Genomic DNA, 21,460 nt, shown 5'->3' with positions numbered 1-21,460 from the left:
ACCCCCTAGGAAAGATATAAGGCAGACTTAGTGTTGTATGAAATGGAATTTTTATTATACAACAAATACAACTGGGTAAAACTAAAATGATTTGTGTGTGGTAATTTCCAACAAATGCCCTAACAATATAAAATATAATTAAATTATAATTTATTTTCATTTCACTGAAAAAAAAGTTGTGTAACTTATAATAAACATAGTGGATCCCAAAAGCCACTAGAATGACAGAAAAAATAACTTTTTTAAAAGGATAAATACATAAAAAAAGAAAACTGAAGAGTTAAAGGAGAGATATCAACAAAATTTTGGAAGATGGAGGAAGATGGATGAAAACAGAAGGCTTGAGTTCTAACTTGTTCCACTTTGCTAAGCATCTACAGTACAGAAGGCCAAGAAAAAATTGCCAATTTGTGTATCTTCAGGAATTGAAGATAATGGTTATCAGGGGAAATTGAAAACAGAGTTGGTTAAAAGGCTTTATAAGAGCAATCAGATCTTTAGATCTCCTTGCTTAGGCAATCCCCTAACCCAAATAGAAAGAAGCTGACTTTTCAAAGACATTTTATCAGAGACGCTATTCACTTAAGAGTCAAAAGGCAGAAAGGGGGTGAAGTGAGAAAAGTAAGTAAAAGTCTCCTCTAAATAAGTTCTACTGGGCTCCCACAATGCTGGCTGGGGCTTAGGAGCCTGGGCAATATTTATCAATTTTTAAAAATCATTATCTGGAGCCTTTTTTTTTTTTTGAGAGTTCCTTTCCCCCTAATCGCCCCTTAATTCATTACAATTGAGAATTTTTGTGTGTGTGTCATCTTACATTGTTGATTTTTATTTTTAATTAATTTATATTTTAAATGGTGGATAATTATAATATTGTGGTGGTTTTTGCCATACATCAACATGAATTGGCCACAGGTATACATGTGTCCCCCCAATCCTAATCCCCCTTCTCCACCCTATCCCAGAGCACTGGCTTTGGGTACCCTGCTTCACACATCAAACTTGCACTGGTCACCTATTTTACATATGGTAATATACATGTTTCAGTGCTACTCTCTCAAATGACCCCACCCTCACCTTCTCCCACTGAGTCCAAAAGTTTGTTTTTTACATCTGTGTCTCCTTTGCTGCCTGCATGTAGAATCATCAGTACCATCTTTCTAAATTCCATATATATGTGTTAATATGCAGTAGTCGTTTTTCTCTTTCTGACTTACTTCACTCTGTATAATAGGCTCTAGGTTCATTTGTCTCATTAGAACTGACTCAAATGTGTTCCTTTTTATAGCTGAGTAATACTCCATTGTGTATGTGCACCACAACTTCCTTATCCATTCATCTGCTGAAGGACATCTAGGTTGCTTCCATGTCCTAGCTATTGTAAATACTGCTGCAATGAACACTGGGATAACATATCTCTTTCAATTCTGGTTTCCTCACGGTGCATGCCCAGCAGTGGGATATTTCTGGGTCATATGGCAGTTCTATTTCCAGTTTTTTTAAGGAATCTCCACTGTTCTCCATAGTGGCTGCACCAGTTTGCATTCCCACCAACAGTATAAGAGGGTTCCCTTTTCTCCACACCCTCTCCAGCATTTATTGTTTGTAGACTTTTTGATGATGGCCATTCTGACCTATGTGAAATGATACCTCATTATGGTTTTGATTTGCATTTCTTTAACAGTGAGTGCTGTTAAACATGTTTTCATGTGTTTATTATCTGTGTGTCTTCTTTGAAGAAATGTCTTTTAGTTCTTTGGCCCACTTTTTCATTGGGTTGTTCATTTTTCTGGTATTGAGCTGCACGAGCTGCTTGTATATTTTGGAGATTAATTCATCAGTTGTTTCATTTGTTATTATTTTCTCCCATTCTGAGGGCTGTTTTTTCACCTTGCTTATAGTTTCCTTCATTGTGTTAAAACGTAATTAGGTCCCATTTGTTTATTTTTGTTTTTATTTCCATTACTCTAGGAGGTAGGTCATAGAGGATCTTGCTGTGATTTATGTCAGAGAGTGTTCTGCCTATGTTCCTCTAAGAGTTTTATGGTTTCTGGTTTTATGGTTTCTTACAGTTAGGTCTTTAATCCATTGTGAGCTTTTATCTTTCAATTTGTTAATTTGGTGTATCACACTGATTGATTTGAAGATATTAAAGAATCCTTGCATCCCTGGAATAAAGCACACTTGATCACAATGTATGGTCTTTTAAATATGGTGTTGGACTCTGTTTGCTAGGATTTTGTTGAGGATTTTTGTGTCTATGTTCATCAGTGATATTGGCCTGTAGCTTTCTTTTTTTGTGGCATCTTTGTCTAGTTTTGGTAGAAGGGTGATGGTGGTGGCCTTGTAGAATGGTTTTGGGAGTTTTCCTTCCTCTGCATTTTTTGGTAGCTCTTCTCTAATTTTTGGTATAATTCACCTGTGAAGCCATCTGGTCCTGGGCTTTGTGGGTTGGAAGATTTTTGATTACAGTTTTGATTTCTGTGCTTGTGATTGGTCTGTTCAAATTTTCTATTTCTTCCTGGTTCAGTTTTGGAAGGTTATACTTTTCTAAAAATTTGTCCATTTCTCCCAAGTTATATATATGGAATTCTACTACATATTAGGTCAGACAGACATGAAAAGATATAGAGCACATGCTTTCCAACAGAAAAAAAAAAAAAAAGCATATTCTTCTCAGGCACATATGGAACATTATGCAGGGTAAATCATATCTTAGCCCACAAACAAGTCTTAATTAAGAAGACCAAAATCACATTAAGCCCAACCACAACAAAACAAAACTCAAAATCAATTGGGAATTCCCTGGTGGTCCAGTAGTTAGGACTCTGCACTCTCAGTGCTGAGGGCCTGGGTTCAATTGCTGGTTTGCGAAATAAGATCCTACAAGTTGTATGATGTGGCCAGAAAAGTAGAAATCAATTAGGAAAACTGGAAAATTCACAGATATGTGGAGATTACACAACATGTTGCTGAACAACCAGTGAGTAAAAGAGAAATCAAAAAATATCTCGTGAGAAGTGAAAATGGAAATACAACATAGCAAACTGATGACAGGCAGCAAAATCAGTTCTAAGAGGGAAGTTTATAACAATAAAGGTCTACATGAAGAAAAAAGAAATCTCAAATAAACAACCCAATTTTACATCTCAAGGAACTAGAAAAATAAGAATAAATAAGCCTAAAGTTAGCAGAAGGTAGGAAATAACAAAAATCAGACAGCCATAAATAAAATGGAGACTAAAAAGATAAAAAGATCCATGAAATTTAGAGTTAATTTTTTAAAAAAGAACAGATAAACTGTTAAGACTTTCTAAAAAAAAATGGAGAAATGACAAATGAAAGAGACATCACAAAAGATACATAAAAAAATATAAAGGATCATAAAAGACTACTATGAACAATTATACACCAACAAATTGGACAACCAAGAACAAATGGAAAAAATTCCTAGAAAGATAAAACCTACCAAGACTGAATCACGAAGGAATAAATAGAAAATCTGAACAGAGCAATTATGAGTGAGGAGAGTGCATCAATACTCAAAAACCTCCCCAGAAAGAAAATCCCAGGATCAGATGGCTTCAATGATGAATTCTGCCAACCATTTAAAGAATAAATAATGGCAATTATTTTCAAACTCTTCCCAAATTAAAAGAGGAGGGAACAATTCCAAATTCATTTTATAAGGTCAGCATTGTCCTAAATAACAAAGTCAGAGAAAGAACTTTTAAAAAAAGAAAACTATAGGTCAATATCCCTGATGAACTATCACCTCAATAGATGCAGAAAAGCATTTGACAAAATTCATCATCCATTCATTCAACTCTCAACAAACCAGGTAAAGAGAAAATGCACTCTTGCATAATAAAAGCTATATACAACAAGCCCACAGCTAACCATGAAATATCAAAAGCTTTTCTTCTAAGATAAGGAACAAAGCAAAAATGCCCACTCTCACCACGGTACTGGCTTAAGCAATTAGACAAGAAAAGAAATAAAAGTCACCCAAATAAGAAAGGAAAAAGTAAATTTTCTCTATTTGCAATAGACAAGACATCATATAGAATCCGTAAAAATACCACCAGCTGCACTAACAATGCACTAACAATGAAACATCAGGAACAGAAATCAAGAAAACAATTTCAAACAAATTAACCAGGAAAGTAGAGGATCTGTATGCTAAAAACCATTAAGACACTGGACTCTTTTGTTCAAATAAGTATTATTCACATAGTCAAAGTTTGAACACTATCTGATCATCGACAGATGAATGGATAAGAAAAATGCAGATAGATATAAAGAAAAGCTATGACAATCCTAGGCAGCATATTAAAAAGCAGAGATAACACTTTGCCAACAAAGGTCTGTCTAATCAAAGCTATGGTTTTACCAGTAGTCATGTATGGATGTGAGATTTGGACCATAAAGAAGGCTGAGCACCGAAGAATTGTTGCTTTTGAACTGTGGTGTTGGAGAAGACTCTTGAGAGTCCCTTGGACTAGTCCATCCTAAAGGAAATCAGTCCTGAATATTCACTGGAAGGACTCATGCTGAAGCTGAAGTTCCAATACTTTGGCTACCTGATGCAAAGAGCTGACTCCCTGATGCTGGGAAAGATTGAGGGCAGGAGGAGAAGGGGACAATAGAGGATGAGACGGTTGGCTGGCATCACCAACTCGATGGACATGAGTTTGAGCAAGCTCTGGAAGCTGGTGATGGACAGGGAAGCCTGGCATGCTCAGTCCATTAGGTCGCAAAGAGTTGGACATGACTGAGCAACTGAACGGAACTGATACAATGGAATATTATTCAGCCTTTAAAAAGAGGAAATCCTTTCATTTGCAACAACATGGATGAAACTGGAGGGCATTATGCTAAGTGAGAACAGAGAGAAATACTGCTTGGTGTCATTTACATGTGAAATGTAAAAAAAAAAAAAAATTTGAGACAACTCATAGAAACAGAGAGTAGCAAAGTGGTTGCCAGGGGGTGGGAGGCAGGCAGAGGAGGCAAGAGGGAGAGGCAATAATACAAACTTTCAGTTGTTGAGATAAATAAGGTCTGAGGAAGTAATGAACAATATGGTGACTAGACTAGATGACGCTGGATTGTGTAACTGAAATTTGCTAGAAGAGCAGAACTGAAAAATGTTTCCCAACACACATACACAAAAGTAAATATGTGATGTGATGTATGGACATGTTAATAACTCTATGGGGGAAATCCTTTCACAGTGTATACATACATACACCAAATCATCACATTGTATACTTTAAATATCTTACAATTATATTTGTGAATTTTACCTCCATAAAGAGGTAATACCAACAATGAAACATGAGGAACAGAAATCAAAAGTACATAAAATAAATTAAAAGGAAGCTTCTAAACATCAATGAGAACAACTTTATCCATATTTATTTAATAAATAAATGTGTTTATAATTATTTCCATTATTGTTTACCAAGTGTTTTGAAGAGTAGAGAATGCAGGTAATCACTATCTCAGTTATCAAATTATATAAAAATACAGTTCTAATTAATGTTTTACTACACTTAAAACTGCTAAGTTGACACATACAACAGAGCCTGGCAATAAATTAACAAATCTGATGTCAATGTCTACCAATAAAAACCATGAAGAGTCTATAAAATGGGACTATTTCTAACTATATGTATCAAACTATAAAATTCTAAACTCTAGTATTATGATTAAGAAGTATGATATCAAATTATGTCTGAGCCTGTATCTGATCAAAATTTACATATATTGAATTTTGGGAGCAAAAGATTACCTACTTAGAAAAATACCTGTCACATGTAGTTAAATTTTCAGAGTGATACTAAATTAGCTGTTTCTAGTAGATGTAACTAGAAGTTATTAGAAAGCCATTTGATGTGTATAGATTATCAACAAAATAAAATTTCTTTTGAAGTATGAATTTTGGCTCCAAGCATTCTTAATTTATACATTATCTGATATATGCTTACTTCTGAGTTAAAAGCAAATCATTAAGGTTACTAAAATAGCATTTCAAATATAAGGGTAATTCACTAAAATTTTATCCAAATATCAATGTTAAAAGAATCAAGAATATTATCACATTTTGGAACATACATTAGATGTGCAAAGTTATTTATATAAATTCTAAAAATGCTTTTGACTGTCAAAATCTTTATGTCTTTCCTCTTACTTAACTATGAAGTCTAACAGTATACTACCATAAAACGAAAGAATAAAACAAGTGTGTCTTACCTAGTTACTTTGCAGCTCGATTCAATCAAGTCATTCTCAAAGTCAAGCAGGCTGGAAGGCAGATTATATTCCAGTGGGGATGTCAGTCTTTTCAAACGCAATAGACCAACACAAAATTTTGCTCCCATCTCTTCCAATTCTCGAGTACCAATCTGTAAACCCTAGACATAAAGCAATAATAAACATGTAACTAGGACATTTGCTATCCTCTGGCTATATCTCATTAAAATTACATAAAAGGAATTTGAAGCTATATTAATAAAATAAAAGCCTGTTACTTTGTATGAACCTACAACTCATAAGCACAGTGTCTTAACAATATAAGATTAAGTCAAAAAAGAAACCATCTAAAAAAAAAATTTCTAAAATATCTATTCTCATTTACTGTGTGCAAAATATTTTCACCAACACACTGAGAAGCGGGAAAAAAAGCAGATAACTATCTTGAAGGTAAGTTATTCTTGGAGCTCATGTGTAAAAGTATATTTTTACAAGATCTTGCTAGTACCTGTAATCTACTACTTGGATGCCAACGTTGAAATAGTATTACAATCAAGGCTCCAATCTGTATATTTGAATATTAGTTTATACATACTTTCTCTACATGATAAATAGAAACCAGTGAGTAAAAAACAAACAAAAGAAAGGTGACTAATTAAAAAAAAAAAAAAGAATCAAACAAATCTTTTCTAAGCCAAATCAAATCTAAGCCAATGAGGTAGAAATAAAATAAACTCTTATGTTTCATGTCAGTTAAGAATGCCCATTTCAAATTTGGTCTAATAAAGCAAAAATAAAATTTTACCACAACACTTTTTAAACTAATAGTTTCCCAATAAACAGTATAAGGTTTAGCAAAAGTTAAACATTACCACATAAAGGATAAAAATTGACTACTGTAAATCAAGATACTGTTTGTCATTTATTTTTCAGATAAAAATGAAACTCTAAAGTAAATAAAATCCTTACACCAACAAAGGCTGCAGGCTAAGAGTGGACTTGACTTTCAATGACTATCTAAAAGCATACAGCAACTGAAGAGATAAATTATAGAAAAACTGTTATTTACTCTATGAAGCACATGCCTTTAAAATAATGACTGACTGACTGTTTAAATAGTCTGGCCACCTCCAAATACTCCAGGAAATGTAACCTAACTAACTTTATTAGAAAATGGATTTGCCTTCTTAATCTAAGAGGTTTAGAAAGGCTATGCCTATTCCTGAATTAGCTCATCAAAATTAAAGAATTAAAAAAAATATATATATATATAAAAAAAAATTAAAAAAAAAATAAAATAAAATAAAGAATATTTGAAACCTAAAATTCAGTAATATAAGAACATGCTTGAGGGTGAAAAGATTTGTTTTCTTAAAATATTATTATACTCACACAACTTATTAGCTAATATTAACAAGTTTGAAAAGTATACATTATGTGGTGGGAGGGGAGGGTGGGGGCATATGGAAATTCTGTATTTTGCACTCAATTTTTCTAAAGTTGCTCTTTAAAAAGTTTGCTAGCTAAAAAAATTTAAAAGAAGTATACGTTATGATAAAAGGATTGAATTTTAGATGTAAAAAACTTACTTTTAGTAGTAAAACATACTTCTCTAAGAGTTTTATTAAAGCAATGTAATTCTATCAGTGTAAATCACACAAAGTATATCAATATAAATCAATATAAATCATATAAAAGAGAAATGACTATTCATTGTGTGCCCAGTCACTCAGTCATATCAGACTCTTGGCAACCGCATGGCCTCTCTGTCCATGAGATTTATTTTCATGCAAGAACCTGGAGTGTTGCCATTTCCTTCTCTAGGGGATCTTCCCGACCTAGGAATCAAACTCATGTCTCCTGTGTCTCCTATATTGGCAGGCAGATTCTTACCACTGAGCCACCTGGGAAGTCAACTATTTGTTATGTGTCCATTTTATTTTTAAAAGTTAAAATTAACAATTTTTACAAAACTTGTCTAACATTTTATGTTTCAAAATATATTTTAAATATTTTATGTTTTTTCAATGACCAAATACATTTATCAAAGCAAAAACAGAACATTTAAAAAAAAAACCAATGAAAGTCTGTAAGTAGAATACAAATCTAATATGAAAATACTGCTGTTATTATGCCATAGATTTTAAGGGGCATTCAAGTTTCAGCCTCCCTGACATCCTCTCTCCCTACCCCCATAAACTAGTTTCACAGACACTGGTGCTTTTAGTTTCTTTTTCCAACCTGACTGCATAAAGTATCTCTTTAAGAAAAAATAATTTACAGTCTGTTTTCCTAAATCATAAAGTACAAGATTTCCCCTCCCCCCATGGTCATTTACAAAAGTGACTGTCAAGCTTTCCCCATCCCATACATAAACAGTCCACTAAAGCAATGACCTGAGGCGCAATTTGCGGGCTGTGGTACTCAAGCTCCTCTCTCACCACAACCATGACTTTGGGAGTCTAGAAGTCACCACTTTACAATATTTGGAGAGATTTGAAAAGACAGCACATTCTGAAAGAATAGTATTCTGAGGTCAACCTAAAGTCACTAGGGAAAAGTCACTCTCCACAAAGTACTGGAATTTCACCAAGTTCTACCCATCCAGAGCCTCCAAGTTTGAACATCAGTTGTAAAATTTATACCTTTTTTTTTTGCTAGTTTGTTACAGAATGGAAAAGTCACAAAGCTCTCCACTTAAAGATTCTGGCACCAACCATAATATGTTTACATTTTTAATACTAACCACCTGGAAGATTTTTAACTCCTTCTAAACATAAAGCTATAATTGCTTTTATGTGAGATACATGAAATTGACTTTCCTCTTATAGCACATCAAAAAAACAAGACACGACTAAACAGAATAACAGTTGTTTTACCTAAGGTCTATTTATTTCCTATGACGTTCTCAATCTTTAAAACATTCAAAGTCACCTAACGTTTGTTGTGTGTGTTAGTCACTCAGTCGTGTCTGACTCTGTGTGACACCATGGACTGTAGCCAGCCAGGCTCCTCTGTCCATGAAGTTCTCCAGGCACGAACACTGGAGTAGGTTGCCATTCCCTTCTCCAGGGGATCTTCCCAACCCAGGGACCAAACCTGGGTCTCCTGCATTGCAGGTGTATCTTTACCCTCTGAGCCACCAGGGAAGTTACTCTTAAATTTATTCTTAAATTTCAAAAGTAAAGTCTGAACTCTCTTCCAATAAAAGCCTATGGCTACATAGAAGAGTCTTAGTAAAGGGGAAAAAAAAAATTAGTGAGGGATGTGCATTGAAAGGGCTTCCCTGGTGGCTCAGATGGTAAAGAATCTGCCTGCAATGCAGGAGACCCAGGTTCGACCCCTGGGTCAGGAAGATCTCCTGGAGAAGAGAATGGCAACCCACTCCAGGATTATTGCCTGGAGAACTTCATGGACAGAGAAGCCTGGCTGGCTACATTCCATGGGGTAGCAAAAAGTCGAACACAACTGAGTGACTCACAAACACTTATGCATTTATAAGTCACACATGCACAAAATCTAAATACAAAAAAAAAACTTTATAAATAAATGTGTCTATTTCTAAATGTATAAAAATATACTTACATTCAATAAATTTAAACAATAGAACTTTTAATTAGTAATGTACCACCTTCAGAGTTCATTATAAATCATAAATCACTAATCACTATTTAAATGTGTACTACAGTGTACTTTTTTTTTTTATAATTTTTTAAATTATTTATTTATTTTGACTGTACTGGGTCTTCTTTGCTGCATGGGATTTTTTCTCTAGTTGTGGCGAGGGGGGTCTTTGTTGCACTGCAGGGGTTTCTCATTGCGGTGGCTTCTCTTGTTGTGGAGCTTGGGGTCTAATGCACATGGGCTTTAGTAGTGGTGACTCCTGGGCTCTTCCACAGGCTCAACAGTTCTGGCTCAAGGGTTTAGCTGCTCTGCAGCCTGTGAGATCTTCTTGGACCAGGGATGGAAACTGTGTTTCCTGCCTTGGCAGGCAGATTCTTTACCACAGAGCCACCAGGGAAGCCCTAGACATTTTTTTTTTTTTTTAATAGCAAAGAGAAACAGAATAACTATAAGCATTAAGTAGGAAAAAAAAAATGTTATTTACAGAGGAACAAAAATCAGGTTAGTCTAAAAACACTCCCATTCCCCTAAAAAAAAAAAAAATAAAAACACTCCCATTCAGAAACAAGTTCTAGTAGACATTTGAATAACCTCTATAGAGTTTTGAGCTCAAAGTAGAACAATAAGAAAAGTACTTAGTCAAGATAACTTTAATATGTGAAAGGAATAGAAGGCCATTATCAGATAAACAAGTACTGAGACAATATACTACTCACATAATCTTTTAAGAATTGCTAAAAGACAAATGAGAGGTAAATCAAAATTAAGAACCAAGGAAAAGGGACATCACAAGTAAATGGACTGCTGTTGAATTTTGAAGCCAATGTACTTTCTTAAAAATGATGACTATAAATAGACTCAACTAAGACTTCATAAGGACCCAAAGCAACCTATTTAGTTCAGAGAATTAAAAAAAAAAAGAGAGACTGTTCTTAAGACTGCATATGGTTCAATCCCATTATGGTGAATTACATATAACTCAGTATAACAAACATATCATTTAATATACACTTGAAAACTACTAGAGTATATATGAAAGGACAGTCTTGAAATATCTATGGCTAGAGATCCTGAGATGTTTTACCTTATATTTTCCCTGGTCACAGCCACACAAAGTCGTCTCCATGGTATAGCTTCTTTGCACTCCTATCTCTCTCCAAACTACAACACGAGCCGTCGATTCTTTAGATTTTTCCACTACAAAGCTACAGCTGCTCATGCAAAATGCTGGGGCGATATGGCTTAGAATCTTAGGCAAAGTCTGCAAAGATAAAAATGATGAAATATTCAAAGATCTTCTTCCTATATCCCCTGCTATCCAAAACATCAAAATAATCCTTTTACTAGGTCAGATTTTTCTGCTTTCCCAAACAGTAGTCAGAAAATAGAATGAAAAAGTAATATTCATAATAATAACCAATAAGTGAAATAAAACTATCCAAGAAAACCATGTTTGAAAGTATTAAGGAAAACATATTTTAAAATGAATATGTCATGAAGATGTTTTGACTTTAGTCACGAAGATGTTTTGACTAAGAGATTTAAATGTTAATCATCCCTAAATTAATCAATAAAGCTAAGATAATCACAATCTAGATGCCCACATTTTTACAACTTAAAATTATCAAATTCGCCTGAAAATAAAATATAGAATTCCCTGGAGAATTCTGAATCAAAGGCTATGATTAGAGAAATAATCCAACAGATAAATATACATCAAACAGAAGTTAAATGGTGATACTGGTGTAGGAATAGCACATCTTTAGAAAGAGAGTTCAGAATTAAAATCAAAGGTATTTGTTAAAGTTAGTACTATTATTAGTTAGGAAGATTGACCATTCACAAAATGCTGAGACAACTGCTCAGTCATTGAGAAAAACTAGTTAAAGGCACCTTCTATCAAATTAAACTCTCATGAGATTGAGAATTTAAGTTTTAAATCAGTAAGTTAAATTTTTAAATGAAACTAAAAGCTCTAAAGTAAATATGGAACTCTACTTTTAAAATCTTAGAATGAGAAAAATCTTTCTAAGCCTCAAAAGAAGAAACCACTTTAAAAAAATCAACAAATACGACAGAAGTTTTAAACTACTGCACATCATTAAAAAAATGTAATATAATACACACGAAGAGTGTTTTCAAAATAATAATTAGGTGACTTACACAAAGCAAAGAGAGAATATATAAAAGGCCATTTAAAAAAAGAGAGAGATCATAATTGGATCAACTAGGATCAAAAATAGGGATCAAACATAGGAAAAGATACTTGATCTCATATATTTATAATTACAGATACACCAACTAAAACCATCAGGTATGTTTTCACCTGGCAAAGGTGACTGTAAGTTGTTTAGAGAAACAGCACTATCAATCATTGGGGAGTACTGATTTGTACAATCTTTATGAAAGACAATTTGGCAATACTAACAAAGTGGCCACAACAAGGGAAACTGAATAAATAAATTATGCTGTATCCATACAATAACAACAAAAATACACAATGAAAATCTTGTGTAATTGTCAAAAAGAGACAGAGACAGATATAAAGACGAAAAGATGGCCATCAAATATTATGTGAAAAAAAATTGCTGTGGAGTGTGAAAAAATACTAAAACTTCATATACTATGTTTACACACACCTATGCATAAATGTGCTTATAGGCAAGTCTCACAATACACATTGTGAAAGTGATTAATTAGTGACTGAGAGAAGATAACTTTTACTTACTACTTTATATTTGTGGAGTGTTTCCATTTTTAATATGACTCTACTCATTTATTTTGAAAAGGAGAAGAAGAGAGAGGTTACCAAAAAGAAAAAGTGCTTTGAAGTTCTGCTAAAGGTAGTGGTATGTTACTGAAATCTGTTTTGGAAAATAATCTGGGGTGCTGATTTAGGCATAAATATAGTGGGACAGACACTGGGACAGAATGAAGAGCAGACAAGATGCAAAGTAAAGATCTCACTTCAATTCTAGGCATACCTCAAAACACACCCATACATGGGAAACAAGGTATATAACAGATGGCTTTATAAAATCGGCAGAGCAAAGAGGTACTCTTTAATAAATGGTGCTAACACAACTGGTTACACATGGGGAAACAAAAATTATACCCTTCCATCTCATACAAAAATAAATTCCGAATAGAATAAAAGTCTAAGTGTGAAAAAGCACTTGTGAAAAATGTTCAGTTTTTCACTGCTGAGTATGATATTAGTGTGGGTTTGTCATAAACAGCCTTTATTATGTTGAGATATGTTCTCTCTATGCCAGCTTTGATGAGAATCTTTAACATGAATGGATGAATTTTGTCAAATGCTTTTTTCTGCATCTATTGAGATGATGATGTGATTTTTATCCTTCCTTTTCTTAAAGTGGTATATTACAATAACTGATTTGTGGATTCTGGACCCTTCTTACAACCTTAGAATAAATCCCACTTGATTATGGTATATGATTCTTTTCATATATTCTTGGATTCAGTTTGCTAATTTTTTCTGAGGATTTTTGCATCTACATTCATCAGAGATATTGGCCTATAATCTTTTCTGCAGTCTTTGGATTTCAGTATCAGGGCAATGTTGGTTGGCCTCATAGGATGAATTTAGGTGTTCTCTCCTCTTCAGTGTTTTGAAAGAGTTTGAGAAAGACACATATTACCTCTTCTATGTCTGTCTGGTAGAATTCCCCCATGAAGTCATCAAGCCCTGGACTTCTGTTTGCTAGGTGTTTTTTGATTACTGATTCAATTTTATTACTGTTGATCATTCTGTTCAGGTTATTTATTTCTTCCTGATTCAGTTCTGGAAGACTGTATGCTTCTAGGAATTTATCCATTTCTCTAGGTCTTCCAATTTTGGTGGCATAAAACTGTTCATAGTTTTCTCATGATTTTTTTATATCTCTATGATATAGCTTGACATTTCTCCTCTTTATTCTGTTTACTGGGATCTCTTCTTAATAAGCCTGGCAATTTTCTTTTTTTTACAAAAACAAATCAACTCTTGGCTTCACTGACATTTTCTATTTGAAGGAGATGTGGCAGGGTCTCAATTTTATTTCTGCTCTTTATTATTTCCTTTCTTTTGCTGACTTTGATCTTTCTTCTTCTTTTTCTAAGTAATGTGGATGGCAGGTTAGGCTGTTTATTTGGGATTTTTCTTGTAAAGGATAAAGATCAAACTACAAAAATCTGTTTCTTTTGTATACACTAAAAAAATCATTTAGTTCAGGAATCCAAAGCTAATTACATTCTAGATCTAATTTTAAAAAATCTAGGAATAAACTGAAAGACCTATACTCTGACAATCAGAACACTGATGAAGGCAACTGAAGATGATACTAAAGAATGGAAAGACATCCCTATTCATGAATTGGAAGAATTAATATTGCTAAACTATCCATACTACTCAAAGCAATCTACAGATTTAATGCAATCATTATCAAAATACCCAGAATACATAGGGTATTTTCCACTGAAGTGCAACAAATAATCCTAAAATTTATATGGAACCTCAAAAGACATAAAAGCAATCTTGAGGGGAAAAAAAAAAAGCTGAGGGTTATCATTGACTTCCTGACTTCAGACTCTACTACAAAGCTATAGTAATCAAAACAGGATAGTACTGGCACAAAAAAACAAACACACAGATCAGCGGAACAGAACAGAGAGCCCAGAAATAAAGCACCAACATATGGTCAATTAATCTATGATACAGGAAGCAAAAATATACAATAGGGAAAAGACAGTCTCTTCAATAACTGGTGCTGGAAAAACTGGTTAGCTACATGTAAAAGAATGAAATTATAACATTTCCTCACATCATATATAAAAATAAACTAAAAATGAATCAAAGACCTAAATTTAAGATTGGATACAATAAAACTCACAAGGATAGGCTGATTCTGACAGGCACTTTGCTCTCTGTTTAGTTTACCAGGCTGATTAACCTCCTAGAAGTTAAGTGCTAATTCCAGTTTTCTAAAAACATGAAAAAGGAAAATTATAAGAAAAATCCAGCTTCTTTATTTCTCTTACTTGAGATATTAGTAGTTTCATCTGTTGAGTATAAAGATAATAGGATGATCATTGTCAAGAAATTAGTCTCTTCCTTCCCTATCCCTTTTTGAACATGGTCACTGGAACTGTCACCTGACTTTTCTAGTTATCTTTTTTAAAAAAATGGTCAACTAATAAAAATAAATGGAAAAAAAAAGTTGGTCAACAAGAGGAAGAGACTGCAAATCGAAGGACTTACACTTTCACCACTGTTGGAAAAAATGACTCAAACCACCTGCCCTACTATTAGTGACTTAGTTCAGAATATTTGTTTTACTGTTCTTCAGGAGTTCTTTGTTTTACTGTTAATAAATAATTTTAAACTTTAATTTAGCAAAGAGGAGGTGAAGTTTTTTTGTAGGCTTTTAATTTTGTTCAGTCAACTATAAGCTTGCTCCTACTACTGTCCCCTCGTGGAGAGGAGCTAAGTTACCTTGCTGAAATTTGAACAATAAAAGTATAAAATAAACAGTTCAGTTCAGTTCAGTTCAGTCATTCAGTCGTGTCCAACTCTTTGTGACCCCATGAATTACAGCACGCCAGGCCTCCCTGTCTATCACCAACTCCTGGAGTTTACCCAAACCCATGTCCATTGAGTCAATGATGCCATCCAGCCATCTCATCCTCCGTCGTCCCCTTCTCCTCCTGCTCCCAACCCCTCCCAGCATCAGGGTCTTTTCCAGTGAGTCAGCTCTTCGCATCAGGTGGCCAAAGTATTGGAGTTTCAGCTTCAACATCAGTCCTTCCAATGAACACCCAAGATTGAGCTCCTTTAGGATGGACTGGTTGGATCTCCTTGCAGTCCAAGGGACTCTCCAGAGTCTTCTCCAACACCACAGTTCAAAAGCATCAATTCTTCAGTGCTCAGCTTCTTTATAGTCCAACTCTCACATCCATACACGACCACTGGAAAAACCATACCCTTGAATAGATGGACCTTTGTTGACAAAGTAATGTCTCTACTTTTTAATATGCTATCTAGGTTGGTCATAACTTTCCTTCCAAGGAGTAAGGATCTTTTAATTTCACTGCGGCAATCACCATCTGCAATGATTTTGGAGCCTAGAAAAATAAAGTCAGCCACTGTTTCCAGTGTTTCCCCATCTATCTGCCATGAAGTGATGGGACCGGATGCCATGATCTTAGTTTTCTGAATGTTGAGCTTTAAGACAACTTTTTCACTCTCCTCCTTCACTTTCATCAAGAGGCTCTTTAGTTCTTCACTTTCTGCCATAAGGGTGGTGTCATCTGCATATCTGAGATTATTGATATTTCTCCTGGCAATATTGATTCCAGCTTGTGCTTCCTCCAGCCCAGCATTTCTCATGATGTACTCTGCATACAAGTTAAATAAGCAGGGTGACAATATACAGCCTTGACGTACTCCTTTTCCTATTTGGAACCAGTCTGTTGTTCCATGTCCAGTTCTAACTGTTGCTTCCTGACCTGCATACAGGTTTCTCAAGAGGCAGGTCAGGTGGTCTGGTATGCCCATCTCTTGAAGAATTGTCCACAGTTTATTGTGATCCACACAGTCAAAGGCTTTGTCATAGTTAACAAAGCAGAAATAGATGTTTCTCTGGAACTCTCTTGCTTTTTCGATGATCCATCGGATGTTGGCAATTTGATCTCTGGTTCCTCTGCCTTTTCTAAAACCAGCTTGAACATCTGGAAGTTCATGGTTCACATATTGCTGAAGCCTGGCTTGGAGAATTTTAAGCATTACTTTACTAGGGTGTGAGATGTGTGCAATTGTGTGGTAGTTTGAGCATTCTTTGGCATTGCCTTTCTTTGACTATAGTCATGCTACCAAATCTGTAATTTGACTTCCATAATTACACAAGATTTTGGCATGTATTTCTGTGTGCAGAGTTTTACTGCTTTTGCCTCACGAGGCAAGTTAGAATCCTGGAGAAGGGAAAGGCTACCCACTCCAGTATTCTGGCCTGGAGAATTCCAAACACTGTATAGTCCATGCGATCGCCAAGAGTCGGACATGACTGAGTGACTTTCCCTTCCCTTCACAATAAAACTCACAGCAGAAAACATAGGCAGAACACTTTCACTCAAGTAGTAGCAATATTTTTTTTTAATCTGTCTCTTCAGATTTTTGTTTTCTCTTCAGGTAAAGAAAACAAAAGCAAAGATAAATAACTAGCACCTAATTAAATTTAAAAGTTTTTACACAGTAAAGGAAATGACTGACAAAATGAAAAGATAACCTATGTAATGGGAGAAAATATCTGCAAATGACTGGGGGGGGCTAATATCCAAAATATATAAACAGTTCATACAATTAAATATTAAAAAATAAACAACCCAATTAAAAAGAGGGCAGAAAAACCAAATGGACAGAAAAATGGGTATTTTTCCAGTGAAGACATACAGATGGCAAATAGGCACATGAAAAGATGCTCAACATCACTAATTTGTAGAGAAATGTAAATCAAACCACATGAGCTATCCCTTCATCTGGGTTATAATGGCCATCATCAAAAATTCTACAAATAATAAATGCTGGAGAGGGTATGGAGAAAAGGGAACCCTCCTACACTGTTGATCGGAATGCAAATTGATGGAGCCACTACAGAGGGCAATAAAAAAACAAAAATAAAGCTACCATATGATCCAGCAATCCTATTCTGGGCATATACCCAGAAAACATGAAAACTAATTCAAAAAGACACATATATCCCAATGTTTACAGCTGCACAATTTATAATAGCCAAAACATGTAAGTAATCTAAGTGTGCATCAACAGATGAATGGATAAAGAAGATGTGGTACATATATACAGTGGAAAATTATTCAGTCATAAAAAATGAAATTTTGCCATTTGCAACAACATGGATGGACCTGGAGAATATTATGTTTAGTGAAATAAGTCAGACAGAGAAAGACAAATACTGTATATTTATATGTGGAACCCTAAAATATAAAACAAATGACTGTATATAACAAAACAGAAGCAGACTCATAGCTATAAAGAAGCTAGTTGTTACCAGTAGCGAGAGGGATGCAGGTAGTGGCAAGATGAAGATAATGGATTAAGAGATACATACTACTATGTACACAATAAACAAATAAACAAAACAAGGATACACTATACAGCACAGAGAATACAGTCAACATTTTATAATAACTTTAAATGGAGCACAATCTATAAAAATACTAACTAACCACATAATGCACCCAAAACTAATATAATATTGTAAATCAAGTATACTTTAATTAAACAATGTGAAAAGCAAAAACTTTTAGAAGAAACATTTCAATCAAAAAATCTGAAACAGAATAGCAAAATGGCAACATTTACTGACTCTAAGTAATTTCTATATGTTTTGTGTTCTGTAGTCTTATGAATGTTTGAAATTCAAAACTTCCCGCCTCATCTATAATAATTACCCTATATCCCACATCTTCCACAACATCACATGATGCTGCATTGTCAGTTGTATGCCACACCGTCTCTTTGATGCTGCAGCCGTACATAAACACATTCTTCTTTCGGGAGTGACCATGATAATCACAATAAACCTTGAAAAGACAATATATTTTTAAAATTAAAATCCTTCAAATTCATGCATTGCCAAGTCAAACTAGTTAGTATGAAGCCAATAGTGGGTCTGTGTTCCTTGGTCATTTTATTGTAAATAAGCTACCATTTAATAAGTAGAATTCATAAAAGTAATAGTATATATCTACCTTTGGAAAGGATTTATGATTAATACTAGAATGGCTAAATCCTTTGCAGGCATGTCCTGTATCAAGCCATCAGTTCCACTCTTTCTTTTGTATCTACTATCCATCATTTAAAAAATAATAAATACAATTTTAGGTCAAATCTACAGCTGCCCCAAGGGTTGTTAAAATACTTACCTAACTTAAGAGAATATAAAAATGCTCTCAAGAAAAACACTCTTTTTAAAGGGGATGGAGGGTATGGTTTATAAGAGCATCATTTTAAAAATAGAAAACGGTCAGACTTGCATGTCAATATTGCCACTCTGCAAAATATTCCATCTTTCCCGAAGGAAGATTAAGGCTTAACATGATGGAAACATTTAAAACAAAAGTTGCTGAAAACAGAAGAAATACATATGACCAGGCTCTCCTATCATGCCTATTCTACCTTTCCCATGTGATACTCAAGACCTACCAGCTTTAGAACTGGCTAAAGAGTTAAAATATAAGCTTCTAGTACTTTAAGAACTTGGAAGATACATACTTTTACCCTCGTGTTGTTGTTTAAACACTGCGATCAAATACCTACAGCTTACAACCAGGAGTGACAAATGTTCATAAACAATAAGGAAAAATAAAAGGCTCATGAGAATTATAAAAATCAAACCTAATGAAATAAGAATATGGATATACTGTATTAGATACCAAAATTAATATACAAGTGACTGATGACAAAGATACTTTATAGAAACTGCTTTTGAAACTAACACACAGCTTTTATAACCAGACAATTATTTATAAAATACTAAGCTAATGATCAACAAAATCAGCTCTTTGATTATACAAACACACACTGCCACTTACCAGTGGTAAACGCTTCACGGCAGCCAGGTACTGTAGCAGACCCTTGGCATGATAAATTGTAGGGTGTAAGTCTGGATTTGGACTTTGCCATTGTCTATTCAAATCCTCTCCACTTAAGGAACAGCGGTGACTGTATAAACACAACAATAGATAAACACTGGTATCAATAAATTCTTATATGCACTCGATTTATTTTATGATTCTATTCCACTAAGTATTTCAAACAGGTGTAAGTGGTGGGCTCACCAAAATGCATGTTATAATCCTCACCAAAATGCATGTTATAATCCTTAAGTAAACATCTATTTAGCATTTGCTATGTGCCAGATAGTGGGTTACATGCATTTAAACTGTGGTAAGCTTGCAGTTTTACAGGTTAAAATTTTCAAGCTACAGGAAAAATTCTCCATTCTGGGGTTTTGTTCCAGACACCACAAAATGTATTCATGGCCATATTTTCCATTCTGACTACATTTCTAATGCTAACATTCTGTACTTTGACTGTATTCATTATTAAACATGCTATCTGGACCCTCCTTCTAAGAAAGATAAGTACATAAAAAGTACACATTCTTATAAAAATTCAAATACATTTTCATTTAATTGTATGTTTTAAGTATTAAACTCATTAAGCAAAAATGTAAGCAAAGAGAAGGGGCTAACAGAACTAGAAACAGAATTCTAACTGGTCAATATGTTTCTGAATTAAAACTAGACATAAAAGCTGATTTTAGTTCCATAATCATACTATCTAGAAAAATTATTCTACTTTTTAAATTCAAACATTTCCTAAAACATGATAAATATTCATAGTACTCTTACTAAATAAATAAAGTATAGTACCCTCAACTTTGGAGATGCTCATGACAGCTAGACAAAATCCCACTTTTCAGAAGCACTAAAGAGACCCTGGTCTAATTAACACAATAAATGAACTGTACTAAACTACGAGCCACCTCCACTTAAAAAGTAATCTTCCAGTATTTCCACTTTAAATAATTCCTCCTCATATCAGGAAGAAGTTAGCAGATGGAGCTAATTCCATATTAAGCAGAAAGAGATCCCAGAAAATTCTAAATCTTAGAACAACCAAGATCATGCCACTGATAAATAAGAAAGGAGACTACAAGAGACTACAATGTGTTAAAAATCTTTCTCATATCCTAATTCTGTGATTTTCCTAAAATGATTCAAGCAAAACATATATTTTATGAAATTATATTCTCATTAATAGATACAAAATTTCCAAAACATATTACTACTAGTATACAGTTTAATTTTCATTTAAAAATTTATCACAGATTAATTCTTCACTAAATTTTGTTGTTGTTCTAGAAAAATCATGAGATTTGCTTTCCAAATTAACCTGGATGCTATTATTTCAACAAGTTTACATGGGACAGCCACAAAAATCTGGAATTTCTCTGTAACTATTGCTTAACTTACTTTCCATTGATGACACCATCTGGATTTAGCATAGGGACAATTTTAAAAATATAGGATTCTCGTAAACTCTGAGCAGTAGGGTTATTACTCATGAGATACTCCAACGTTCCTTTCATTACCCAACTTGCATTAGTTTCTCCAGGATGTACTCGAGCAGATAAGAAAACATACGGACGATTTCCTAAAGTGTACATAAAATCTCAAATTAAAATGAACAGCTACTAAAGTATGTATAATGTCTGACTTTGGGGCTTTAGAAATATTTCTACTCAATTGTGAATACTGATATAAAATCAAATTAGAACTCACTATGCACCTACTATTTATAAGTACTGCACTAGACCCTCTAGAGAAAACAGATATTAAACCTATATAAGCCACATCTTATATGAAAATAACACATTAAATAGTATTTGAGTCATTTATTTCCTAATGATTAATCTAAATATAAAATTAATCCTTTAATATTACCTTGATTTCATAAAGAATAAGTAGCTGATGAAATACAGATGAAATATAAATTTTT

General features: G+C 34.0%; 1 protein-coding gene across 3 annotated transcripts in view; it reads right to left on the bottom strand.

The window, feature by feature from the left end:
• The window catches only part of AGTPBP1 (ATP/GTP binding carboxypeptidase 1), a 180,513-nt gene that overhangs the window by 6,609 nt on the left and 152,444 nt on the right, over positions 1 to 21,460 (bottom strand). For all 3 annotated transcript variants that reach the window (XM_061163732.1, XM_061163733.1, XM_061163734.1), the window contains 5 exons: positions 20,935 to 21,115; positions 19,489 to 19,618; positions 18,346 to 18,477; positions 10,964 to 11,140; positions 6,256 to 6,416 (listed from right to left, as the gene is read on the bottom strand). In XM_061163732.1, coding sequence (XP_061019715.1) covers positions 6,256 to 6,416; positions 10,964 to 11,140; positions 18,346 to 18,477; positions 19,489 to 19,618; positions 20,935 to 21,115 — 781 coding nt within the window. The remainder of the gene's footprint in view (positions 1 to 6,255; positions 6,417 to 10,963; positions 11,141 to 18,345; positions 18,478 to 19,488; positions 19,619 to 20,934; positions 21,116 to 21,460) is intronic.

This window comes from Dama dama, chromosome 16 (assembly GCF_033118175.1).
Source record: "Dama dama isolate Ldn47 chromosome 16, ASM3311817v1, whole genome shotgun sequence".
Lineage (NCBI taxonomy): Eukaryota > Metazoa > Chordata > Mammalia > Artiodactyla > Cervidae > Dama > Dama dama.
This window is presented reverse-complemented; position numbering and strand designations above follow the sequence as displayed.